General features: G+C 41.5%; 2 protein-coding genes across 7 annotated transcripts in view; both read right to left on the bottom strand.

The window, feature by feature from the left end:
• kaznb (kazrin, periplakin interacting protein b) overlaps nucleotides 1-7,734 on the bottom strand; it is a 112,667-nt gene extending 104,933 nt beyond the window's left edge. For 2 of the 6 annotated variants that reach the window (XR_008829706.1, XM_056397247.1), the window contains exons 1-2: nucleotides 7,586-7,711; nucleotides 7,314-7,409 (exon numbers count right to left, since the gene is read on the bottom strand). Coding sequence is in view for 5 of the 6 variants with exons in the window: in XM_056397247.1 (XP_056253222.1) it covers nucleotides 7,314-7,389 (76 nt within the window). In the remaining variant the exon portion in view is untranslated. Of the gene's footprint in view, nucleotides 1-7,313; nucleotides 7,410-7,585 lie in introns of all 6 variants that reach the window. The other 4 variants (XM_056397190.1, XM_056397182.1, XM_056397227.1 and 1 more) reach the window with 4 other exon arrangements.
• A 4,798-nt stretch (nucleotides 7,735-12,532) lies between these two features.
• prdm2b (PR domain containing 2, with ZNF domain b) lies at nucleotides 12,533-27,218 on the bottom strand. The gene is made up of 8 exons (XM_056398345.1): nucleotides 27,093-27,218; nucleotides 25,334-25,451; nucleotides 23,756-23,859; nucleotides 23,238-23,390; nucleotides 22,279-22,405; nucleotides 19,607-19,711; nucleotides 14,931-19,495; nucleotides 12,533-14,306 (listed from the first exon to the last, which is right to left on the bottom strand). The coding sequence occupies exons 2-8, from the start codon at nucleotides 25,446-25,448 to the stop codon at nucleotides 14,289-14,291; spliced, it is 5,187 nt and encodes a 1,728-aa protein (XP_056254320.1). The 5' UTR covers nucleotides 25,449-25,451; nucleotides 27,093-27,218; the 3' UTR covers nucleotides 12,533-14,288.
• Nucleotides 27,219-27,401: the final 183 nt, after the last annotated feature.

Genomic DNA, 27,401 nt, shown 5'->3' on the forward strand with positions numbered 1-27,401 from the left:
CCTATACTCCTTTATTAACATGCACAGTCTGTACACGTTAGGAAAATCTTAGCATTAAATCTATTCCTTCATTTGTGGTATAAATTGGTGGCAAAGCACACGTACAGTCGAGTGTCTCAACGTGCAGTATATCTGATTTACTGTGTGTAGGTTCAAACACAGCTCTGCTCATTAGCTTTACACTGTGAAAACATCACTGAATTTACTTTATCAAAAAAGTGTGTTGTTCTTTCTTAGCTATAATTTCTAGAAATAACCTTGGAACCACAAATATGTCAGGTCTAAAGTTTTAAATAGACATTTTAGTGGCAACAAATGGAAAACAGACAAAAAAAATGCCTCCAGACTTATTAATATTTTCTGGTCATACGCAGGGAGTCAATCCAACTCAAACTCTCGCTTTCTCATTGTAACACTGATGTACACACAGTGTGCACCGTCACTCCCATCCGTGCACGGCATGCCCTGCATATTAAAGAGAAGCACCCGGGAGAATAGGCTATATTTCATCACCACAGGAGCGCCTGCATTAACTACTGATGCAAATTTATACAGATTTAGAGCATGCCAGATTCTCCTTAGGATTGCTCTCTGCATCACAGTGCTGTAGTGCAGTGTGTGATAACAAGTGGGATGTCTGATGGAATAGGATAGTAGCCTATTTACAGTCATGCTGAGCTGAATAACAAAGCTCAGGTACTTTGTTAGCTGCAGTAAGGGGACAGTTTTGCAGATTAGACTATGAAATTTATTTTCTACGAATGTAAGTTCTATCTAAGTTTTCAATTTGTGTGTTGTACTGTAGGTGATGACTGTTATCTTGTCCCAGCCTCCTCCTCCTCCTCCTCCTCCTCTCTCGGTCTCCCTATCTGCTTTGTGGAGTATTGTGAGATGAAAAAAGCTCAGCCTGTGTCTGCAGAGCAGGCCTGAACAGTGTAACTAAGGGGTTTATGGCTGGCAGAGAGGGAAAAAAGAGGCCAGCAGTGCTGGGCACGGTGAGGCAGATATGCGGAGTCAGCAGACACTCACGCAGAGGGCTCAGTGACGCAGAAAACACGGCGGGGACTTGAACGGCACACCAGAGGCTGCTCTCGAGGTGTATGAATTTATTTAATTTAACATTTTTCCATCTGAGCAGTTTTGTGTGTGTTTTTGTTTTTTTCTGTCCAGCACCTGGTCCAGAAGATACATGTGTGTTTTTAACCTGCTAGGACCTTGAATATTCACTCAAACTTTCAACACACTTTCTTCATATGCAACACAGAATCATACAGATGCCTAGGTGAGCAGGATCAACCCCTCCCCACCCTGTGAAATGCGCTGTTGTTCATTCCTTAAACACTCTCCTGTCAGCCCGGTGTGTACACAGCAGATCGAGCAGTGACAAGTTTAGCTGCTTTTAAAGTGGTGGAGATGAGTGACTATTAAATCCGGGAGATGTGTTCGCTGAGCGCACAGTATTCAGCTTATGCGCATCAACTTCAAATTCTGCAATAACCTCACTTTTCTATGACTGTGTGTGTGTGTTTGTGTGTTTGTGTGTGTGTTTGTGTGTGTGTGTGAGACAGGAAGAAAGAGAAGGAGATTAAGAGAAAGAGAGCAAGAGGAGGCACAACAGTTGAAAGTGCAAGAAATTATTACAATCCTTTGAAACAATGCAGCGGTGTATAAAAAGCAATAAAACACATTGAGTTTGGTGGTGTGCTGAAGCAACAAATTCCCTTTTGTAGGACAGGGAAGGATGCAGCAACCCTCCGGCTGGAATTAGTTTTGCAAAGTGAAGCATTATGTTGTGTCCTCTGTTCAGAAATATAAAACATAAATAAATAACGTTCATTCTTCACCTTTTGAAGCAGTAGATGACAAAACAATTTCCCCAAACTCGTCAAGATCCACCTGCACAGAAAACCATGCAATAAAGCTTCTTCCTGTCATGTTTTAGGAACTTCTTCAGACCTGACACACCCAGTGTTCCCCGAGCTATCATGGTGCATACACATGGAATGCCAAAGTATTATTAAGAGCTCACTATAGTTCTTTATTCTAAAAAGAGATTCACTTCATAATGTCTAATGAATCTTTGTTGGACTGCAGTCTGTCGGTCCTGAAATGACTCAAAAACTATAAAATGCCATGAAATTTGGTATGGACGTTCATGTCCCACTCAAGATAAACTACAATGACTTTGGTCATCCCCTGACTTTTCAGTTTGCACTTTGTCCAATAGTTTGGTTTATAAATACATAATTTCAAAACTAATGACACATCAGCCTTAGCTGTCCTGTGTGTAGAGCTTATTAGCAAATTTTAGCATGCTAACACGTCAAACTAACATTGTGAGCATGGCAAACACTACATAAACCTAGCATCTGAGCACTGTTTGTGTGAGCATGTTAGCATGCAGATGTTAGCATTAAGCTCAAAGCACCACTGTGCCTGAATACAGCCTCACAGAGCTGTCAGCATAACTTCAGACTCATTGTCAGCTGGTTGGCGCTGCATCGCTCTGTTCATTTTGTGCATCTCATATTTTCTTTTATCTGCTTTGTATGTATGAGTTTTTCTGTTTTTCCTATACACCTGTATAAGAATAGCTTCTTGAAATCTCCTACATCTTCTGTTTGTATTGATAACATGACACTAAAATGTCAGCATCCTCACGACCAAGTTGTCCAAGACAGGACCTTTGTTGAATGTCATCTCATTTGTTCTCTCGCACCATGTTTCCTGTCGATCTCCGGTGTTCATTTTCACATAAAAGAGAAATGCCAAAAAATCATAAAAAGTTAATAATAAAAGAACATAAAATATCGATCAGACAGGAAGGATGTGGGAGTTGGCGCCCTCCTCACTGTATAGGATTTTTCGTACCATAAAACCCAAAGTTTAAGTCTGTAAAGCACATGTAGTTTCATACTATTCTAGCCAAGTATCCGTCTCGTCATGCTGTGAGTGACTGGTCAGGAGTTCATGAAGCTCATCATCATCTGCTAAATACAGTATCACCAGTCAGCGAGGAAACTCCTGTCGGTCAATGAGAAGATGTTGATCTCCTGTCAGAGAGCAGACACGTTGATGCTGAGAGAAAACACCAAACTAATACAGTCAGTGAACTCCTATTGGTTTATTGATTATCCTGAGGGAATGAAAAGATACATGTGATCCTTTGCCATAAAAAACTAAGGAGCGCGTGCAACTAAATGCATAAATTTAACCCAGCAACTCAGTGCAATTAAGCATGATGCTATACATTAAACACAGTTTGTAAATCTAATTAAATTTTAACAAAAAATAATTTACCTTGAACCAGAACCAAATATTTACAGCAGCTTATGTAGATTTACGCAGCTGCTCAGACATGCGAGGTCCACCAGTCTTGGCTCTACCGGGGTTCTCAAATCCAATATAGAGATTAGAGGAGGGAGGAAGATCTAAAGTAGGCCTGTATCGACTCCGACGGAGTGATTTTCAGTGCTGCTGGGGATACCCAGAGACCAGGGTCTTTAATGTAAGATAATATAAACCAGTGTGAGGGACGTATTCAGCAGTGGCCATAGATATTACTTACAAATTTAATGTATCTGATTGGACTTTTGCCAAGAGACGGAGGAGAAAAGTTGATCAATCCGGCAAAAAATCTATTTACTGTATGAGATTATTTTCAGTACACACCTGCATTGAAAATGACTCAATTAAAGAAGCACTTAAAAGAGCCTTTCTCCCTCTGAATGATATTACTATTAGGTTTGATGGCCGGCAGCCCAGGAGCCTAATAGGGATGTGAACGTTGGCAATAAGCCAGCACCTTGACCTCCCTGAGCACACACACACGAGGATGACACTACACCAGAGGGAGAATGAAGATATTCAGAATTACAGGCCTCTGTGGACTGCACTGCTGACAACATTACACTGTGTCTATCCTCACATCACTGTGGTCCGTTGGAGCAGAAAGGTGAGTGAAACCGCTGCACTGTCAGGGCACAGCCATTTGAGCAAGATGGAGTGGAGCCTGTGTTTGCAGGGATTTGTGCAAATGCAGTAATAGTGCACGTGAAGCTTTTTTTTTTTCTTTCCATGTAGCTGTGTGAACCCTTATGAACTATTTGTTGCCGCGAGCAGGTTGAGGTCGAAAAGTAGGACAAAGTGTTGGTAAAATTAAAAGCAAAGATAAAGGAGAGAATTCAACCAGCGATGAAAAGGCAACACAAAGAAAGTTGAGATGTAGTGAATAATACATGCAGTTCTCAGAAACAGTGGTTTCGCTTGCCATTTGCTCGGGGCAAAATTATAGTCGCAGCTAAAATGCACAAATGAAAAAATGCGGTTAGGCCAAGGGGACAGTTGTTACAGTTTTGCTTGGTATATGTTGACTGTGTAAGTAAAACACTGAGCACTTCACACTGAGGAGGGGGTTTTATCTCCAAATGCTGGAAACCATCTATAATTTTATTATAGTGCTCCACATGTAACAGCCCTTGTTCTTCTCTTCATGACTTCTGTTTCTTAAAAACAATTTTTTCCTTTTTCTGTCAAAAAATATTCATAGTAACTTTTCAGAGCAAATACATCAAAACACAACAGCTGTGTAACTGGAAGTGTGATTTGCATATCTGTTAGATTTACCCCTTTTGCTTGCACATCCACTCTGACAACTAATCTGTTCATCTAACAGAATTTTCATGAGACGGATACAGACACACACACACACACACACACACACACACACACACACACACACACACACACACACGCAAAGACTCTCAATGAAAGCATATAGAGCACCATTATTTTTGATCAGTTGTAGCTGTTTTAAATGTACTTCTACATTAGTAAACACCATACCGCTGTGGGACCCAACCTGGGGGTTGCAAGATAAATCTGAAGGGGTCGTTAGATGATTAACAAGAGTGATAAAAACATATTTCTGCTAAAAAAAAAAAATGGCTTTATTATTATGAAACACTTGGTAGTTTGAGCTCTTTGGCCTGAGTATTGAAACACAACAGCCTTGGAAGGGAACATGACTTTGCTTGTCCTGCTCTCTGAGACATGCAATATGTGACGAACGGTAACAACTGGACGATGTGTCACTTTAAAGGGTCATGACCCCAAAAGGTTGGGAACCACCAATGAATAACACTATGGTTGTACATATCTAGAGTATGTTACAGCAGCCCCTCATTATACTGGAATCTTACTTTTCCACTGTATATACTTTGATATATTTTCAGATTCCTCAAGCTTTCACGCTTTTATTTTGAAGGCAAGTTTAGCTCAGCTGTCAGCCATGATGCAATAGACTCTTCAACACTGCCACACCCTCTTCTCCTTTTACCTTCCTTTCATATTGTGATGCCCTCCAGATAAACTGACCTAATCAGTCACACACCCAGTGCTGTGAAACATGCATCCACACAGAAAGATCCTACATACATTTGAGTACTCATAGATTGCATTATATATGTTCTTTTTTTAGTGTTTGTGTTTTGTGTACATATTATTTACACATAAATCCTGAGAGAGCTCCCTCTCTGCATGCCACAAAAACATTAAACCAGAAAGACATGCAGCAGATCAGCAACACTCAAAAAAAAAAACTCATTTAGTGAAGATGCTTCGAGCATTCTGCCTGTCTGAAACAGAATATTAATCAGTGCCCTGCAACCCTTTAACAGTAATATGCTCTTATCAACAGAGCATTAAGCCCACGGATGTATTCACACAAAGTGCATTATTTATAAAAAGGGTGCTCTTGTGGAAAGAGGGGGCGAAGAACATCAGCAGAGACAACAACAATCCACTGTGCCAGATTTTCATATTTATCTTCTCAAATAACTCCATGACTCAAACAGGCAAAATAAATCCCAACAGATGAAAACCTGCAACAGAGCTTATTAAGAAGCACGTGCCAAGAAGCTTGAATTTTTCCAGCTCAGGAAAATGACTGATGCGTTGCCATTATTAGCTACACAGTGCTGTCTTAGCTGGGTTTGTTGTTAATGACCCTTGCTTTGAAACTCCATTCTGACACTTCTCTCTCCAGGTGGTACTGAAGGGAAACAGGAATTTAGAGCTGATGTGGCAAAGTCAATGCATAGGATGGAACTCAAACGGATGCTTTTATTTTGATGTCTGCCCTGGGCTCTCCTCTTCATCCATCACAACACTGTATGAAGAATCACTTTGCATTTATGGCCGAGTAACGGCATCAAAGGCGTTGACTAAGTTCTCCCACATCGACTCTATGAGGAGGGATACCAAGCCAGATGAGGGAGGATGCAGCTGACACTGTCATTCTGGAGGCAAGTCAATCATCCCTTTTTTTTGTATTCCTGGGAGGAATATGTATTCTGACCATATGCATTACATATTAGGAGATCACTGCAGTACGCTTCATGCATTTGCAGCAATCCGAGGTTGTGTTCAATGCTTCTGCGCTCCTGAAAATCTTGATAAATTCAGTTTCCAATAATTTCGCTATAGGTCTGAGCTCCGAGAGCATGTCTGTGAGTGTCTCAGCCTGTTAGACTCAGCCTCACTAATACTGTGCACCTGCATTATAAATACATCACAGCAAGAATCTGTGCTATTAGTGCTACACCTATCTAGATCCGCTATTTTTAGCATTTTATCAAATGACTAAAAACATAATAGAAGTGTCCTTTGCTAACAAACCTTTATAACTGTTATCAAAACAACGTATCCACTAAACAGCCTGATTTATCTTTCTCTATTCAAGTCCAGATGAAATGCCCCTTTGCCAAAATGTGACACCCCCCCCCCCCCAACAAAGCTGAGCCCAGCCCCAACTTCAGTTTGTTTTCGTAGCCTTCTGCTTAAAATACAAGAATACACAAGTTAATGCATCCAACCTGCTCCTGTAAAACTTGCTGCACTGACAGAAACATCAGCTGCAATCACAATCACACAATCTATGAAGGGTGAAAAACAAAAACCTAGAGGTGGTCATTACCTCTTGCCCTTAATGTGAGCACACACATCACAGAGATCCTTCACTCACTGAACAAAAATACCACAGTTTTCCTTTTTCCTCACAAAAACTCCCTCTCTGTTTTGTCTTTTTTTTTTTTTTACAGCAGCAGCCCAGGAAGATTTTAGCTGTGATACTGTAATCTTGTACATTAAGAGTTGCGCCACTCAGCATAAGCTAAATTAAAATAGCAATAAGATCAAGGATGGAATCGGGGAGAAAATGCTGAGGGTGGAGATCGGTTACGCTGACATGCGGGACATGTCGCCGGCTAATGATTTGTCTGGAGGCAGGAGGGGTTGTAATTGTGGCTACTCACTGGCTTGCATGAGCTGCCCCTGGCGCCCAAACACCTGGGAGAAGGTGGCATGGCTGCAGGTGAGGGTGTCCTCCATGGCTGTCCCACTGGCAACCGCTGAGGAGTGAGAGAGAGAGAGAAAGAGAGAGAGAGAGAGAGAGTGAGAGAGAGAGCGAGAGAGGAAGGAGATGAGGGAAGGTCCACAAGACTGCGTCACATCAAGACAGGGAAAAAAAAAAAAAAGAGGAGAGGGAAAGAGTGTAAAATAAGAAGGAGAGAGAGAAGAGGCTTACCTTCAGTTGTAGAAGCTGGTGTGTGATCTCTGGTGATGACTGCTCTCCTCTTGACCCGTCCTGCTGCTGTTGCTGCTGCTGCTGCTGCTGCTGCTGCTGAGGAGCGAAACACAGCCCCTCACTGCTCACACCAATATGAGCCGAACTGCTCGCCACACAGATAATGGGAGGGGGTGTGCCCGCCTGCCTGCCCGCCTGCCTGCCTGCCTGCCTGCCTGCCTGCCTGCTTGTCAGCATGTAAGTGTGTGCGCGCGAGAGAAAGTTCTCTCAACGTGTGCCTGCGAGAGCATTTTGGTGTGCATGTGTGAGGGTGAGTAACACAGGGTGGTAAAGCAGGTAGCAGAGCTGGAGGTACACTTGCTCTGCAAGCACTCTGATCTTGTGCTTCGTCTGTACGGGCTGACAGTCCTCTGCGGCTCCAGACAGGCTGGGTTGAAGGGGAGAGTAAAGAATAGGGGAGGCGAGGGCTGAGTGCGGCGTCTACAGCAGGTAAAAGTCAATCCTCCTCCCTCCCCCCTTCTCCTCCTCCTCACTCTCAGTGTGAGCAGACAGCAGCGTGTGTCCTCCGGGCACAGAGCAGGACTGTTGTTTTCTGATCTGTGAGTATGCCCCCCTTTTCTCGCCTCCCTCTCCCTCCTCCCCCTCTCTACAGCCCTCATTTGCTGTGCCTTAGCAGTAACATCTCTCTCTCTCTCTCCTGTTCGCCTTCACATCTCTTACTCTCTCTCTACCCCACCCCATGCAAATCCCCTCGATCCATCTTAAAGCTCGGGCCGCTGCTGGGAAACAGATTCTAGCAAACTCGAGTGCTTCATCTTCCCCCAGTGCTGAGGAAAAAAAGGAGGATGAGAAAGTGGAGGGGTTGTATAAAAAGTGAAAAGTAGGGCTGGTACAGCTGCTGGTTTCCAGGGGCTTCATCTTGAAAAGGAATTGTTGAAAACTGCTGAGTATAAAATAAAAATTAGCTCATACTCAACTGAAACATAAACTCCTACTTGCCTCTCAGTGCAGTGCAAGAACTCTGGTTGATTTACTTGCATGTGTGAAAACACTTTCCTCACGCTGCAGCAAAAAGGTACATGAAGGTGTTGTAATAAAAAAAATGAACAGCGCCATGAGATCAAATGAGCTTGTGTTACAAGATCTTTACCTCTCAGGCCTTGGAGGCAAAGCTAGCCGTATAGTACACATTGTGCAGCAGTTGGCATGGAGGACACCAACACATTCAAGACTCAGTTATTCCAACATATTATCACACTCGGGCCATCTCTGCACTGTCTAAACTCTCTGCAGCCTCTAAAACCCAGGTTTAACGGCCGATTTCCTCCAGAGCAAAAAGAAAAAAAAACTTTGCCAGGAAACCCATTGTCACGGAGCCATCTCTCACACCGCTGCTCTGCAAGGCGAACACACCAGAGACCTGACGACAGCACTCACATCCTCGCATCACATCCTCCTGTTTTGAAAGGAAATGGCAGGATACTCAATGGGCCACAGTGGGAGCTAGGGAGGAAGGCTGGGTCAGCGCGCTGACTGAAGCAGGTGGTTTTGCAGGTGAAAACATAATGGCAAGGGAAGAAAACCATGCCCAGTATTTAAAGCATGAAAGGAAATAACTGTGACATTAAGTATGTTTACGAAACCACAAAGCTAGAGGCAGTTGAAAAAAAAAAAAAAAAAAAAACAGCATGTAGTTGCATCCAAACATGTGCAGAACCTGCGAAACGCTAAGGTCAAACAGAACACGCACATTTCACGAACAATGAGAAGACTGGAGACACGACTTCACTTTCAAGTCTGACAGACTAATGCCCAGCAGAATAAATCTCTCTCCATCTTCATCAACTTTAATGTCATTCTCTTTGAACAGGAAGTAGAGGCAGAGTGAGCTTTTTGAGGAGGCTGTATATTGTCATGTATGAGCAGCTGTCATTCCCTCCCACTGTGTCTCTGTCACTGGCGGCTATCTTTCTCTAGATGACAAATAACCGTATAGTTCAATACCAGCAAACCGTCTCATCCAGATTCCTTGTATTCAACCAGATCTTTTGTTGTAGGAAAAGGAGAGAAAAACACTGGCTGACATACTGTTTACACCGAAGCTGAGACGATTAGGTTGATTAATCCATTAGTTGAAATTAATCGGCCACAATTTAGATTAAAAAAAAAAGAAAAATGCTGAATGCCCAATGCTGAATCTCACTTCTATAATGTGAAGGACTTGCTTTGTTTTATTGTATCTTTGAGTTTTGGACCATAGGTTGGACAAAACAAGTTAACTGAAGACATCAGCAATTTGTGACGGCCATTTCTCACCCTTTTCTAACATTTAATATTCCAAACAATTAGTCCAGGAAATAATAGATTAATCAGAAATGAAAATAATCATTAGTTGCTGTATGTCAGTATAATATCAATATTGGACTGAAGCTACAAGAAATCATGTGGTAAATTTTAGCTGAAGTATCATATAGCCTAAATTATGTTTTTCCTGGCCTTTAAGGCAGCATTCCAGGAAAGCAGGTTTTACTAAAAATATTAGAAGTGAAAACCATGTATTTCCAATAAAAGTCATTTCATGAGTCAGTGTCTCCACCACTTTGGTCCCGACTGATTATCTGCACACATTCATCATTGTGTCAACTCATACTGTTTTTGCAAATTAGATGATCGAACTTATCTGAAAAATTCAAAATCAAAAATTCACCAAAAAAAAAAATCACCAAATTCTGAGGTTTGTAGTTTTCACTATACAGCAACACGTCATCCCTAAAATACAATTACATTACCAATATCAAGTTGTGTATTGAAAAATATTTTGATTTTGTGATTTTGTTATTGCATACCAGCCCTAAGTCAAGGCTTGAACTGAACCTTCTGCATGTGGTAATTGAGCACAAATCCCTCAAAGCAGCCTCGGTGCTCTTTTATGTCTTAAATCAGTCTCTCTGGTGTATCGTAGTTTATTTCGTCAAGCCAGGCACAGAGCTGCATGGAATTGCATTTTTATGAATAGGGCTGAAGCACCGTACACTGCAATCAAGAGAGAGTGCAGTGATATTTCACCTTGACAGCGCGAGTATCGTGCAGCACTCGTCCAAGCTTTTAATTCGCCCCACCCCCCCACCACACACACCACACACCACACACACACACGCAGCTGAACGACCCATACCATAAACTATACTATCATGGCACCGGGCAAATAAACATGTCTTCCCATCCCACTGAATAAAGCAAAAATCCAGCGTGTGGATCAAATCCAACATACAGATTGCATTTAATTCATAAACCCATCCATCAACATGATACGCTCATGTGTTACGTGAGGATCGAGTCCACCAGACATCACAGTTCTTTGAGTTTGTTTCTAACGCTTGGAGCACGTTTCTGTCTGATGGGGGTGATTCCTCATTAAGGTACGAAAGTGTGACGGATCGGGTGTGAATGAAAAAATCCCTGCAGATGCATACAGGCCGGATGAGGGTGCTGAAGGTAACACATGACATGACTACCAGTGATAGTGAGATGCTCTGGTCTTCTGCCTTTTTTCGCTTTCCAGAAAACAATTGCTGTATATATTATTAGTTTCGCATTGAAAAGGTTCAGTTATAAAATAGCTGGGGTGGAATCTTTGAATATTTATAAATTCAGATTATCGTCTCTCGAATGATACTTTATTTGTAAGGACATATACTGCAAACATATATTGTACTAAAAAAGATCTTGAAGGAAGAGAGAATTTTAGTGCAGCCGAGAGTTGGTGAGAAGTGTGGCACTTAATTATTAATACGTTTGTTCCTAATACGTATTCTGTAATAGATTTTCCCAGCTTTCCAAATAATGTTACTAATGTATATATATTACAATTTATGTCCGGTTTACATTTGTACTATGTATTAAGTATGCACTTATATTATAAGATGTTTGCTTATATGTGGTTTTAAAGATTTAATTTTTGTTTTTGTCTGGTTTTATGCGACTGCCAGAGTATTACAAAAATGTAGCCTGCTGAAGTGTTAGAAATACTTAAAGATTATGTGTATAATACTGAACAAGTTAGCTTTTTCATTGCCTTAGTGATATCAATCCTGCTGTGATTTATGACTGTAATATCCATGTGTGACTTTGTGCATAGTAGTGCAACAGAATATGAAGCAATAAGACACTGTGATTATCCAATAAATACAAAGATGGGATTACAAAGAATCCAAATGATTCAGGAAATAATGTGATAAAAATGCAAATATCAAGAATCTTTGAATAACAAACCACTCTCCCACAAAGCGTGGAGCTACATAGCAAAGGTAAGAATTTAAGGTGCTGTATGACTCACAAATCAACCTCACTGACAAGTACACCACTCCCAAAATAGATACAGATCTCGCAGCAACTAGCAAGCTGAGGATGGCCATGGCTGCACAGTAGCAGCTTCCTGACCTGCAGAATAAGGGCAGCAACTTGTAATTTGAATTTCTATCAAACTCAAATAAAATGGAAACTAAAATTTTTTTCATAGTCTGCCAGGTCCCTGACATGCTGTGAGTAGAGAAGGCAATCAGCAAATGTAATCTGGAAAACTTTATTACAGCTACAATGGCAGGGTGTCTATAATGTTAAATAAAAAAAGAAAATGTCTCGGGGAATAAAACATTCTGCAAGGAGTCGGATGCACTTATGAGAAAAATTAATCTCATTCTCTCTCTAGTTTTACATGACCAGTAAACTATGATAAGGGGCACATTAAATCATGAACTTGAAAACTCCATTACGAAAAAAGGATACAAATCTAACGGGTGAAAACGGTCTTCAAGCGTTAAATTGGATCAATATTAAAGGACAATTTCCAGCCATTACCTGTCTATACTATCTGTTTATACTCACATCTTGCAGAGCTGGGTATAACTGGGAACCCTGTAAGCAAAAACAATAAAAGCTTTACACAAATTGAAAAACTTTTTTGTTTTTTATTATGTCAATTACAGTAATGTCTTACTTGAGGTCATTCGGGATTTTTGTCTTTGTTCATCCTTAAATACATAATCTTGATGCTGAAAGGCAAAACATGAAATTTTCTCGTGGAAGTATAAATTAGCTTCAAATCATATTGTTCAATTTATTTTCCCATAACATGCTACAAGCGTTTAAGCACTGCCTGTGTGTGTGTCTCTGTGGTACAAGGAATATGGTCAAGACTGAAGAAGTGGGGTCAGCACTGGAGAGACTATAAAACTAAAAATAAAAAGCTTTTCATTGGCAGGGACTTAGCAACGTTTTCATCATGTACAGTCTGACCAAATATATCGACTCACTGAAACAAAGATGACTTTTGTCTTCGGAAGAAAAATCATTCAATTACATTACTGCGGCATTGCTCTTGTAAGAAAATCGACACATGAAGCAACTTTTCACAAGTCCACTTCGAACGGATAAAATAAAAAAAAAAATAATGAAGCATTCAACTTTTCTTCTAGGATCTGAGTCATTATCATGCATTTTGGCCATAGAAACTGGTTCATGTGTCATTTTCATTTATCAAATTGCTTAATGGAGACAACCAATTTAGTGATTTGCTGATAGAAACGCTGTAAAAGTAGTATTTGAGACTAGATGAATGATTTGCACCAATTTGGTGCAAATTACCAGTGTCTGCAAAGTGCAACAGACCTGAATACATTCCATTATTCACTGTTTAATTGAGTCAATCTTACTGATCCAGCTAGAAATTTTGGCAGTTTGTTTTAAAGTGCTGTCAGAACACTGGGCTGTATGAGTGATATTAAAAATTATTTTCAAGGTCAACATTATTTTAAGGAGTTTACACATAATTCCCATCATTTTACAATTGGAATTACTTGCTAATGTCAGATAAACAAAACAAAAAACAGAGAAAGCAAGTAAAAACATGAAACATACTTGAGATTTAGACCAAAGGAATAGCTGTCAGGCCACACATCCAACCATAACCATTCACATACTTACCACACACATATACAGTGTTCCTGAGGACCAATTGTTGCAGTAAACAACTGCCATTTTCATTTTTGTTTCCCAAACAAAAAAAAAAAAAAACATACACCAATAACATATATTCTACAATATAATGACTACAGAAATTTAAATCAAACATACATACTTTGCAAATCATGTATAAACTGAAGTAGGTGCCCATTGGGAGACATGGAAATTGGCTTAATCTAGTTCATACTCTATTCAGCACATGCATTAAGAGACTCTGGAAACATCCAAAAGTCTAAACAACCAAAGGGGGAAAATAAGGAACGAAAGAATAAACAAGTGTCCCTAACCCTAACTGATACGTGATTGCCATTTGCAATATATCAGCTTTCCAAAATAACGGAGCCCTAATGTTACTGTTTTGGGTCAAGTAATGACACATAGTGTATATATTAACTCAATGTCATTTACAGTTTCTTATTTCTTTTTTTTCTTTTTCTTTTTTTTGCAAGGCTGGCTAAAATCGAGGCTCAGTTCAGTTCACAAGATAGATGGAAGATAAAGAGAGTTCCCTCCTTAAATCCAGCAAAGGCAGCTGAGACAAGCAAACTTCACTTGTTTTGAGTGAAGAAGCCCACCACAAGAGGTCGACCTCAGGTGCTGTCAGTGCCTTGATTAGTCCAGAGCGTTGCCTGAGAAGGTGAGCACCATATTCCCAGGAAAAGTTCAACAAAGTCCAAATGGCTCACTTCATCAGCACCTCCTGTAACACAAAGGACAAACACAGATGAACAATACAGAACTGTAATGATCACTTGATCAAATAAGTAAGTGACAGAGAAAATTAATTGTCAACAATTTGATCATTTTTGATTAAATCAATCAATTGTTAATGGATTAAGTGAAAAGGATTTTGAACAGAAATGCCACATATTTTCTGCTTTTCATATCTGAGTTTTGGACTGTTGTTTGGACGAAACAAGACATTTTAATCCCATCACCTCAGGCTCCAGTCGATTGTGATGGGAATTTTTCGTTGTTTTCTGATGTTTTATAAACCTAATGATTAATCAAAAAAATATTGGCAGTAAAATCTAAAATAAAATGAAAATAACTCTGAAAAAAAAATCTGATAATGTATCAGCCAAATTCAGTTCTTTGAATTGTTGCTGCCCTGTGAAAAACAGGCATCTTCAAAATGTTTCATGAGCCAAGTAAAACTGCCTTGTTTTACAGCTACGTTTTTAATTGTTTACTGAAAACCTGAACAGTTTTAAAGAAACATGGTTTTTATTGGACAATGATAAGCAACATGTCCCTAAAATTTGGTTGTTACACTTGTGACCAAAATATGCTAGTGAAGATGAGAAAATGGTCTCTATCTCACCTGAGTCTCTCTTGGCTCTTGAATTGGTGGTTCCTCAGTTTTAACCTCAGCAGAAGGAGCTGCACTGGCCATTTGTAAGCTCCTGGTGACCGGACCACCAACTCTCTCCCTTGTTCGCAGGGAGAACCGCTCCTCTTTCTTCAGCTGTGGTGGTGGTGATTTGGCCTCTGCTAATCTCTTGGGTGCTGCCTCCTTACCCATACGCTGCATTCTCATGGCTGGCCGTTGTTGTGCAGTGTCACTGGGAGTGTCCGGGGATGACAGGGTGGGAGGTAGAGACTGAACTTGGCTCTTCTTAGTTTTTTTGCTAGCAGAAACTGGGGTTGGGAACGAAGCAGGCCTCTTTAGTCGGCCAAGAGTAGCAGCGTATTTTCCTTTGCTTGCCAGGGAGGGTTCAGGGTCTGCTGCACCAGAGCTACGAGCTCGAGTCTTTCCCAGGGGTTTAGGCTCCAACTCTGTCTGCTGTATTTCACAGTCTGAAGCTTTCTTCCGAAGGTTTACGTTTTTATCTACCACAGACCCTGCCTCTTTTTTCACCTCTGCTAGACCTTTTTTGCCCTTTTTCACAACAGGCTTCTTAGGACAGCTGACTGCCATATGTTTACTGAGACTTGCAGGATAAGTAAACTCCCGGCTGCAGTGGGGGCAGACATTAGAGGGCTGCTCTTCTTCAACTTTAACGGTAGCCTTCTTTGCAGTAGTGGCGGCTTTATTTCTATGTGAAATTGCCCTCTGGACCAGCTGGTTTTTCTTCTTACTGAGGGCACTCATTCTTGTTTTACCAGTATCTTGATTAAAGTTAAGTCTCTTTGGCTGACCCATTCTACGGAAAGCACTCTGGCCTGCAGTGGCTGCTGTGGGTGACACGACTCCATTCGGGCTCTTCACTATTTGCTTGAGGGGGATGGGGTTTTTCTTGGGAGTGTAACGCTTCTTATCACTAGCATTGGCACAGGCCAAAATGTGCTTGTGCAGTTCAGGCATGTTGTCAAAGCTGTTGCCACACTTGGTGCAGCGAATGGCAGTGCTGAAAGTTTGTGGTATGTTGTGGGTGGTGAAGTTAGTAGCCGAGGCCACAGAGCCAGCATGGGAACGGCTATGATAAGGGAAAGGGGGTGGTTTATAACTGGGGTAGTGTTGATTAATGCCGAGGCGAACATCAGGGCCTTTAGGCTTCCCTCCTTCTGAGGCCATGATCTTTATTGTAGTGTATAACTCCTCATTGGGGTCCTCTGCTCCATCCTCTGCATGATTTCCATTAACATCAGGTTCTTCTTTTGCTAAATCAGAGTCATTGTGCTGAGCAGGGTCATCAGTCATCTCTGGTGCTGGTGTTGAGGGACTGCTTTCCTCTTTGGCTCTGGATGGATCTGTGTAATTTTGTGGCCTGAGCTTGCCGCTCTCTACAGTAGTATTTGAACATGTCTCATTTGGATGCAGATCCTTTTGGTGCTGCTGGAGGTTACAGAGAAAGGCAAACTCTTTGGAACAAACGGAGCACACAAAGATCCTGCCCACTCCGTGTAGTGTTGTCCGGTGAGCCAGCAGGGCGGGTGCGTCACCAAATAGCTGCACACAGAATTCACACTTGAAGGGCCAGTCTGCAGCGTGATCTATGATATGTCCACTGAGCTCTTTGATGGAGTTGAATGGCTCCTCACAGACATTACACACAAAAGTCTTGCAGTATGTTGAGTCAACTTCCTCTACTGCAGAGGATTTATCAGACGGTTTATCAAGAGCAGCAGGCTGAGGTGAAGTGTCAACACCATCCTGAGGCGCATGATTCATAACTGACAATTTGTCTATGCAGTGCTGAGGCTCTTCTTTTATCTTAATCTGATGGAGGGATTGTGGAACGGGTGATGGGGATGGATTATGTGATGCAGGAGGAGGGGATGGGGAACAAGATGAGGATTCTGGTTGGGGTGGGAGAGCAGCAAAGTCAGATTTCAAAAATTTCTCGGTTTTTGAGTCAAGGTCTTGGTTCAATTTTCCATTTAGCAGACTGTTGCAAGTCGTGGTCACAGAAACATCTTCTGTAGCGTGCTGATCTACTGATGCAGGCTCAGGAGAGCTTGGTGTTGAACAATTAAGGGGGTCTTTAAGAGTGCTGGAGGAGTCCATCGGCTCAGAGATGTGATCCTCTTCCTCATCTTTGTTTTCGTCAGCTGACGAAATCTCCTCGGAGTCTGACAGGGGTTTGTGTTCATCTGATCTTGGAGACATTTTTGGCGAGAGGACAGGAAGAGGTCTCAGTGCAGATGAGTCAGAAGGCTGAGAGAGAGGAGAGCTAGGCATAGCCAGTGGTGATGGTATGGTAGGTAGTACAGGGGGAGGCGGTGTCGGGGATGTCACACTAGAGGTACCGGGTGAAGACGGGTTCATGGTGACAGGGGTCAAAGAGGGCGGAGAGGGGTGGGCAGACTCTGATGCAACATTTGGAGAGCGAGAATGGAAAAGACTTAGGTTTGCTAAGACTGAGGGGCCCTCCTCTCCTGGCAAAGTTAGACCTACATACTCATTCATTAGCACTTTTTCAAGCATGCTGGTGTTAGGCTTTCTCTTTTTAATTAAGGGCTGTGGCGCTGGACTTCCCTTTGATTCAGGCTCGTTGGTGCTCTTACGATGCAAGCTTAAATCAAGAGCTGAATCCCCGACCACCTTGTTCAAGCTGTCACTTTTCCTGCTGACAGAGTTTGACAGATCCAAGGGCTGTTGATTACAGGAATTTCCTCCGCTACTAGAAGAAGTTTGGCTATGCATATTATTTCCAGAAGGGCTTAGGGTATCCCCATCATCTTTATCCAGTAGGCTCCCAGGAGGTGATGCACTATGGCTTTCCACCTTTGGCACCTTAAGGGTGTATGAGCTTGCCACCTCAGCTTTACAGCTCTCCGTTTTACAAGTAGGACTGAGCTGCGGAGACGATGGGGGAGAACCAGTTCTTCTTTTAAACCTGCCTGAAGCCCCTTGCAGCGGTGTGACTGACAGCGGGGAGGCCAGTCTATGGCTTTCTGTTATCAGGGTAATGGTGGATTTCTGAATATCTTGTGTCTGAAGGAGCTGTTTGAGCTTAGGTGAGAGATAAACAGTTTTCTCTCTTTGAAACGCTGATGAATCTGTGGCTTGTTGGAACAGTCCTCCCACTAGCAAGTTAGATGAGGAGGACGTAGAGGATGATGAAGATGACGAAGAGGCTGTGAAAGATGCTGATTCTGTCTCCACTTTAAGGCTGGGAACAAATGGGGGTGTAGATGTCCTCCTCTTTGCTGCTGACTGACCGATGTTGGAGACTTGCTTTGCAGCACTAGTTCTCCCCTCCACCTTGAGTGCTTGACCGATCTGATTCGGGCTGATTATGACCGTGTCCAGACCAAACAAAGCTGCAGATCTTGAGTCCACCTCTATCACCTCACAGCTGCTCACTGAACTGCTGGACACAATTTTGCCATCAATGTAGAAGCTCAGGTTCTCAGAGATGTTTTTGGATATGTCAACTGCGTAATCGTCTCGGTCCGCCTCATCTTCTGTGTCCGCACTGGGCACATAGACGGGTGGAGGGCTGGTGCTGGGGGACTCATCAGGTTGCTGCTGTTGCTGTGCTGATGCCTCTTGCAGCAGCATTCCTTTCCTGCGAACTCCCTTGGGTAACAAGTGCCGTTCATGTATTCTGCGTTGGTGTCGCCGCATGTTGGTATGTGTGCCAAAAGCTTTACTGCAATACTTGCAAGGATGGAGTTCCTTTGACTCCCCATTTTCATCCAATATAAAGGGACGGTCAGCATGGGGCCCCAACTCCTTTCTCTGCATCTCAGAGTTGTGCAGAGCTCCACCAGTAAACTGGGACCCTATTGCTATATAATGACTAGTTGGGCTGGTGCAGTCAGGACTTGAGCCGTCAGTCTGCACCATGGGACCGAGTAAACTGGCAGTTCCAGCCAGAGAGCCAGGCCTTTTCTTAAGCCCACTCTCATGCCTTCTCTCATGCCGGCGCCGCCCCACCTGTGAGCCAAAGGACTTATTGCAGTACCGGCACTTAAACAGTTGTGTTTGCTGGTTGGTGATGGCATGAATGTGTATATGACGCTCCAGACCCTGTCTGGTGGAGAAGTGACGTTCACAGTGCTGACAGGGATATGACTCTCCATGAGGATCACTTTCAAGGTCACCATCAGGGTCAGGGTCAAGGTCAAGATCAGGATCGGGATCGACCTCTGGTTCTTGCCCTCTAAATGAGGAAGACTGTAATTTTAGCTCCGAATCCTTATGGCTTTCTTCACCACAAGTCAGCGACGGCCCAGGCTGCTTATTTTGGATGGAATTAGCTGCAGGTGAATGCTGAGCAGTTTGCTGCTGTACCTCAATTGGATCCATCAAATCATCTGCATCCTCCTCCTCTTCATCTTCTTCTTCCTCCTCCTCCTCTCCATTTCCCCTGTCCATTAATCCTGGTGATATATATTGTACATCTTTATGGTCAGTGCTTCCCATGGGATGTGTTTCCTCGAGTTCCTGCGAGGTCCCTAAGGCTGTTGGCCTCTCATCTTCCTCCTCCTTCAGACCTGTTAAATAATCACGAATAGCAATTTGTGCTACTTAAGACATGTTCAATTGAAGAGTGCTCGAAAATACATTAAATTACACTGATTAATCATGACAGTAAATCAACTTACCTTCTTCCCCATCCCACATCTCTTTGACAGTAGGTTTGGTTCCACTTGTTTTCTTGAATCCACCCAAACCAGACTGTCTGGCTCTCTCCAGCAGCTTTCTTCTGGCTGTCAGTACAAACACACACATCACTTTGTATCAGGCTTGATGAAAAAAAAAAAGTCACTTCATCATGTTAATAATATGTTAAATATCCATTTATAAAATAAAATTTCTCCTAAAATAACCGTAGAGTGGTTAAAAATACATTACTGGTCAAATAGCAGGGTTTGATTATATGTCAAACTAATTCTAGTGATCAAATAACCTTTAATCAGGTAACAGGGCACACTTGCTCCTGGGAAAATAATTCTGTAGAGATAAAAAGTTTTCACCATGACCTAAAAAAGGATCAACAAGATTTGTAAGATAATTAAAAGGCCCATGAAACCTATGGTCAATAAGATGATTAATTCAATTTTACTTTTTCACCTCATGTGCTCAGTTTACTACAGCAAATTAGTAAAAAGGGTATTAAGAAAACTTACAAGTTACTGCTTTAAAATTCCAATTGAAATGTATGAACTAACCTTGCGGAATATCCTTAAGCAGCAGCACATATTATTCATAGTTATGCACTGCATGCATCAGTAATTAATAAGACAACTGATACGCAAGATAATTTGAGTCCCAGGCAATTGCTAACCTGACACTAGTTTGAATTTTCTAAGCCTTGTCTAACTCAAGAGGCTTCCCTGGCACGTCCCCATCATAGGAGTGTGTCAACAAGGTCACCTGACCTGGCCTACAAAGCCTAATTCATACCAGAGAAACAAATGCTGCAGGTCGGTCATCTGACCAGCATGGTCAGAGGCATTCTGCAAAATCTACAGCAGCAACATAACTAGGCAAACATGTTTAATAATCTTAGGGCACTGGCATTTCATATTCCTAGCCTTTTCTGTCATTATCTTTTTTTATATCCAGCACTCACTGAGCCAACACCTACACCAACTCTGGCATAGATTGCTTAGGTAACATGCAGGATGTTTGATATTAAAATGAAACTAACAGGATAGGCCGGCTAACTTCATCCAGGTTGACTATGCAGTACAGTAACTACGTGCCTGCCAGAAGCCACTACACTGTGGTACAGAGATGATGTCCTACAGGCTACTGTCTGTAGGGTTAGACAGAAAATGAAATGGCTTCTTCTCACAAGAAATAACACAGAGCTCATTTATCAACAACCCTGTAAAATAAAGGACATAAAACTTCAGGTGCTGCAGCTTTCAAATTTAGTTTTCTACCTCATTTCACTGACATTTGAGGAGTTATAAGGACGGATGTGACTTTCTGTATGTTGCCTACATTCAGTGTTGATGTAATTACATCTTAATAGTCAGAGTCTGTAAATGGCCTTGACAAACATCTGAATGACATAATAACTACACAGGGGCTATTTTATTCTTGGTCTATTACATTTTCAGCGGGATTTATCATGATCAGGATCATGCAATACAGCACATGACACAATGCCCCTTAACCCCCAAGATAAATACGTGAAGCCAGAACTATATCAAAATCAGACCACAATAGATAAGAACATGTATATATTGAATCACTTTACCCGTTTCTTCTTGGTCCTGCATTGAATTAACCACATAATCTAATTGTTTTTTTGGAAACACTATGTCCACATCATATGGACAAATATAATGCGTTTATTACAAAATAAGGAGCTCAGATGATAGCACATTCATCACGTTATCAGAGGTATGTATTAGTTTATTAATGCTTTATTCAAAAATCTATTAAAAGGTTAACTAAATGACGTTTCTGTGGTGTTATTTTTAGGTTTTGATGTCTGAAGTCACGAAACGTTAATGCTCAATCAAACCAGTCCGATACACCTGAACGACCAGTTACAATTTGTAACAGAGTGTTAACCATCTTTCCACCTTAGTAATTTAATATATTTTTTATAATAATTTAGTCCAGACAGTTTACCATCTGTTCCTGTACACGGAGATGTCCGTGTGTTCAGACTTAGCCGTTTAGCCTCATGCTAGCATGCAACACCAAGTCTGACAACTCGATGAACTGGTTATTCTGGACCCAAATCGACGTGAAGGGTAATTTTAAACACTCTCCACAATATGTAACAACTATATTGTAGGTTGTTATCCAATACCTGGACTTTAATTAGCCTGTAGTTGAATAAGGCAGCCAGCTAGTTAGCTACCCTGCTAGGCCATCATCAAGTAGACAGGCTCGCAGATGGATGGCTTTCATGCTTTAGGAACTCAAGGAAGGTCACATCCTCGACAACGTCAGGACCCACAGGAGGAGGAAAAGCTGCTAAAAAGTTGCCCAGATGCTCTTGTAACTGCTGAACAGGATATTTAACGGCAAACGAATTGGCTCACTGGTCGTTATTTGCAGCTGAATCGGCTCGCAGCGACGAGTTTTAGGTCGGGTATAAAAGTGGAGAGAAGCCCCACACATCGCAACCGTTAACGTTAGCTTCCACTAGCCTTCCTTCATTTGTAGCTAGCTAGCTCGCCAGACACAACTTCGACTGGGCTGCAAAGAAAATCAACTCGTGGCTGACTTCGCGTGGCATGTGTGCACCGCACAGGTCCAAGGATAAAACCGAGCACAAATGTCATCATGGATAAGAGTAAGGCCTCACCTCGCTTCGCCCTGGGTGAATTTTTCCTGCTCAGACTGCTGGCTCTTTCTTCCTCCAGTGCAGCTGTTATCTCAGGGTTGTCTTTCACTGTGTACCACACCAGCAACTCCTCTCCCGGCCCGATAGGCTGCAACAATGAGAGATGAGGTCGGCCACCAATCACAGCCCGGCAAGGGGGATATTTGGGCCACTGTGCATCTAATCTGTCTAGTGGGTGTATGGAATTTGACAGTGTTTTTATCATAGTCTGCTGCAGTATATTCTCTAATGGTGCAAACTTTGTATAGTATTTTGAAAGTATTACATCCACTGTAACAGGGATGTAGTTACCGTGACTCAGTTAAACCAGTTCTTAGATTTGCATAATTAACAATGGCTGTTAGATTTCAAGTCACACTTCACTGTTAGTCATTTCGAAATGATGCATGTATGAGAATCTTATTCAAGTACAACAAGTTAGGTATTGTCAGAAAAATGTATTTAAACTATCAAAATAAAAATACTGTTTCTGCAGGTCAGAGTGATTTATTGTTATGATACTTAAATTATTATACTGATGCATCAGTGCAGCTTTCTGCTGTAGCTGGTCAAGATGGTTCTAGCTATTTCATATAGGCTACCATTAGGAAGTTTACTCTATAAAAATGAATTGTATTTCGTAAGTTCATCTCTTTCTGAAGCAATGTAACTAGTAATTGCTCCGTCAAATAAATGCAATGTTTTTTAGTCTGAAAGTAGTAGAGTAGAATCAAAGATACTAAATTGATTTTTTATTAATACTTAGAAATACTGATATAATGTATATAATCTGATGTAATTGTGGTTCTCATATCATAACAATGTTGCAATCCAAGCCAGAAGACTTTTTCAGTCATCTACTTATTCATATATCCATATTTCTGTGCATGTAACACTGGATGTGTGACCTGTCAGGCTTTATGAATTTATGTTTAGCTTACCCTTAAAACTTTGTAGTAAATGGCTCTGTTGATCTCCAATGGAAAAAGATTCTGCTCTTCACTGGAGCGCGCCCAGTTCACATATCGCAGCCAGTTCCCCTTCATGGGGTCTGTGGCATCAACACACATCCAGCCTCGCGCTGGGAAATAAACCTACAGGACATAGGTACAAAGAGGATGTTGTAAAAAAAAACAAAAAAAAAAAAAACATGTGTATGCATATATACATCTATTTAGAAAATCTGAAAAGGAGCACTCAATGGGGTCACCCCTGTTGAAGTGGAAGCTGAAACATTTGTCACAGTGTGCCACAACACACTGTTGTGCCTTAAAAACTCCATATGATTGCGTTCATTTATTGTAGGGTTTTAAGAGCTGACGCACAGCTTTATAGCTTCAGTACAAACTCTATACTGATAGAGAATGTAGTTGGGCTCGTTTCAGCTATGCAGTGACTACCACAAAGAAGGAGGTGAGTGTTTTAGAGAAAGGAGCCAACAGAGCAGCCTGTAACGTACCTCCCACATGTAAACATTACTGGTCACCTGGGACCTTTTTTTCTTCTCTCCAACAAATGGCCCAAACCTCTTGCCCTTAGGAATGACCCGAGTGGCCCAGACACCTGAAAATAAAAATGAGGAAAAACATCACATACCTTTCAGATTTTATATTTTCCTCACTAAATGTGATGAAATTTGTATCCGCTTATGTACAGTTGGTAGCAACATTTAAAGAGTGGAGCCTGAAGAAATATATTTTGTGCTGTGACTTGTTACAGAAACTATATGACAACTTTTAATTCATACGTTGAAAGATTCTTGATGAATTTGAATTATCACATTTATGAGATTATCATGGAGGCATCAGTCAAGAGTAACCTCGATCTGCCAGTGTGCTTCACCGGAACATCTTGTTGGACAGCTTCAGAAACCCCCTCCCCCTGAAACCTTTGTGATGTTGGATTTTTTTTTTTTTTTTTTTGGGGGGGGGGGGGGGGGGGGTGTTCCCAAAACAGACAATCCAAAATTCACAACCACTTCGTGCTGCAATTGAGCAGCTCTGTGAACCAGCTGTGATCTCCTTTTTCAGTCCTGATAGAACTAGTTCTTTCACTTTAACTTTTCATTTGAACAACACTATGAATGTCTTCTAGGAGAGACTGTCTGACAACGTGGTTCTGACACACATCCTCGAGGATCCTGAGACTCAAGGATTATCGTGATGATGTATAAAATAAACCTTGATGTAATAATTACAGATTGTTCAAGACTGATTCAACACCATACCTCTGTGTATACAACAACTTGTCTAAATCTTAATATTTACAACACTGTGTGATAAGACGGAGTATTTTGTTTGACAGGAGGTCAAGGTTAAAAGTATCATTATTTTAGTTTTTCCTATTTAAATGATTAATGGATTAAATCAATGATGCGATGGATTAGTAAAAGCCCTGCTAAATTTGAAGTTTAAGTTCAGTTTACTAAGTTTACTAAAATATCACTGGCTGCTTTTAAACAGCAACTCAAAATTGATTGTTTGTTTATTTGTATGTTTATTTATTAGTTCTGTCTTATCATTTTCTTCTTTATTGTATTTGCCCCAAGTTTGATGTCAATTTCTAGGCAAAAAGTCTACTTCAATATTTTATCTTTCATTTTCTTGTTCACACATACACTCAGTGTCCACTTTATAAGGTACACCCGTACAGCCTAATTAGAAACACCTCTCAATATAACATAGTCCAGTACAACATCACCTTTAACTATGACTTCAATAATAAACATAATGTTTACACATTTCCGACTATGTTACCAAAAACTGAACATGACTGACATTCAGATTTCCCTCCTGTTGAAAATATTGAGCTTCAAAATTGTTAAAAATAAATAAATAAATTTTTAAAAAATCAACTGAATCTCTTCAGTTTTTCCATATCGCTTGGTCTCACTGTGGTCCAGCATCTCAGGTTGCAGACAGTCAGTTTCAGAGATGTACAACTCATGAATTGCATATGGAAATCAGCATGTAAGCTGTTAAAAAGATGTTGCTGTTGCAGTTCTCTGAACAGAGCGGACACACTTTTTTTAACTCACCGATGCGGCTTTGATTTATAGCAGAAGGTCTGAGGCTCAAACTTTCAGGCAAACCCTTCCACATGTGGGCTGGAATTTCATCCAGAGTTTCCACTGTCCCTCCAGTGATAGCCATGACCTACAATACATGAGAGATAGCAGATTTCATTTGTTATCAAGAGGTATCACTGTGAAAATGTCAAATACAATTATCTATGACATGTTTAAAAAAAAAAAAAAAAACTGCATCTTTAAATTTATCTTCAGTTTTAAAGATGAGGAGACTTTACCTGTTCAGGTGGGTTTCCACAAGACAGCAGGCACAGAGTCTCAGTGCAGTGTTATCACGTGGACTGTAAATATACAGTTCATGTGATAATGCTGTAAATATTGAGTATATTAAGAAATGGATGGACGGACATCATCAAAGTGAATTCATTACAAAGAGGTCAACTGTATATAAGCGAAAGCAACACGCCATCCTTCCAATACTAGTTTCCTTTGTAAAATGAAACATGACACCAGATGAAAACAAAACTCTGCTATGACTTATTTCCATAGTGGTCCTGGTTCACGACAAGAGGCCGCTGTGCCCTCAAGGACAGCAGGTTGTGACATGTAAATTTAACCGCAGGTAGACAGCATATTGAATGTATTTCATTCTCCCTAGTCGGCCTATGATACAAACCAGTTTGAAGCCACTCATTCATTTCAAGAGTAGCCTATAAATGAACACGGGCTGATTTTTAAAGCTTCAACTAATGAAATGAAAAATGCTCATCACAACTTCCGAGAGTCCAAGGTGAGGCCTTCAAATTGCTTGTTTGTCAGACCAACAGCCCAAAACTTAAAAGATACTCCATTTATAATCATATAAAAGCAGAGAAAAGCAGTAAACCCACACGTCTGAGCAGCTGGACCCAGTGAATATTTCCCTAGAAAATGGCTCAAACAATTAATGCATAATGAGAGTAGTTGCCAATTAGTTTTTGGTCATTGACAAACGGATCAGTCCACTTTCAACTTTATTGCATTTACAGATATACCGAGTATTCAAAATGTTGCCATCACAAGCACTTGCTATGCTTTAGTAACTTGCTTTTTGTCCCAACTGGCAGAAAAGCCAATTGTTAAGGAGCACAATAAGCTGCTGACCCATGTGTTGCGAGGCTAGGCTCACACAGCAATGTGAATTCATAAAAAACAAAAAAAAACCATACAACTCCCACAATAGCAAATATTCTCACCTGACAGACTTGATGATGTGCTGTTAATATTATCTCAGAGGCAGATAAATGGCGTGGCGGAGACAATAACCCTTATTGTCAAACCTAGGCTCTTTCACACCCTATTAAATAAAAATGCATGAACTTTTTTTTTGTTGTCCAGTTCATTTAGGTTCACATGATTTTTCTTTGCTATAACCCACTTGGTGCTGGAGTTGTGATCAGACATTTTTAAATCCCTCCCTGCTGAAGTTCAAGCAACAAACGGAGCAGGAGATTTTAATGTGGGCGTGTGCGGATTTTAAAGCGTTCAGCCTCTGCTCATCAAAGAAAAGTTGCCAAACACAAGTAAAATAGACGGATCTGTACACCGTGCAGCGCCTGAAGGATGCAGTTTATTGTTACCCTTGTAGGCAAACCGCCCGCTCTCCTTATTCTTCCCGATGCTGGCCGGAGCTAAGGTGCTTGGAGCTTCTTTTTTCCCCCCCTCCCTCAATGTTGCCTGTCGCTGGGTGGCTTATTTTGGGTTTAGGCTACTCATTACGCGCACTTACCTGCTTTGTTTGACCGGGGACTTGTGATGTTTGTGCTCTACCTGCTTTCAATCTGCTGAAAATGGCGGATGGAGGCTTGAGTCGAAAGCCTCCTCAGTAACTCGGTTCGTGGTGTGGTGGAGTTGGGAGAGGCAGCCTGTCAGACCCGTGCACACACGCACGCACACAGACAGAGACAGACAGACACACACACACACACACAGATATGCAGTGATGGGGCAATAATGATGTTCAAGTCAGTCTGCACGCAAGGAGGTTTTTGTAGACGCCAAGGCTCCTTGGTCTCCTCTCCTGCAGGCAGTGGTTCAG

The sequence above is a fragment of the Seriola aureovittata genome, chromosome 2 (assembly GCF_021018895.1).
Source record: "Seriola aureovittata isolate HTS-2021-v1 ecotype China chromosome 2, ASM2101889v1, whole genome shotgun sequence".
Taxonomy (NCBI): domain Eukaryota; kingdom Metazoa; phylum Chordata; class Actinopteri; order Carangiformes; family Carangidae; genus Seriola; species Seriola aureovittata.

What these genes read in the sequence shown, in the direction of transcription:
- prdm2b (XM_056398345.1), bottom strand. Translation starts at nt 25,448, where the DNA reads ATGGCTATCACTGGAGGGACAGTGGAAACTCTGGATGAAATTCCAGCC. An exon ending in TATAAATCAAAGCCGCATCG is followed by an intron (nt 23,860 to 25,333) that starts GTGAGTTAAAAA and finishes TTTTATTTTCAG; the next exon opens with GTGTCTGGGCCACTCGGGTC. An exon ending in TTCACCCAGGGCGAAGCGAG is followed by an intron (nt 19,712 to 22,278) that starts GTGAGGCCTTAC and finishes TTGTACTGACAG; the next exon opens with CCAGAAGAAAGCTGCTGGAG.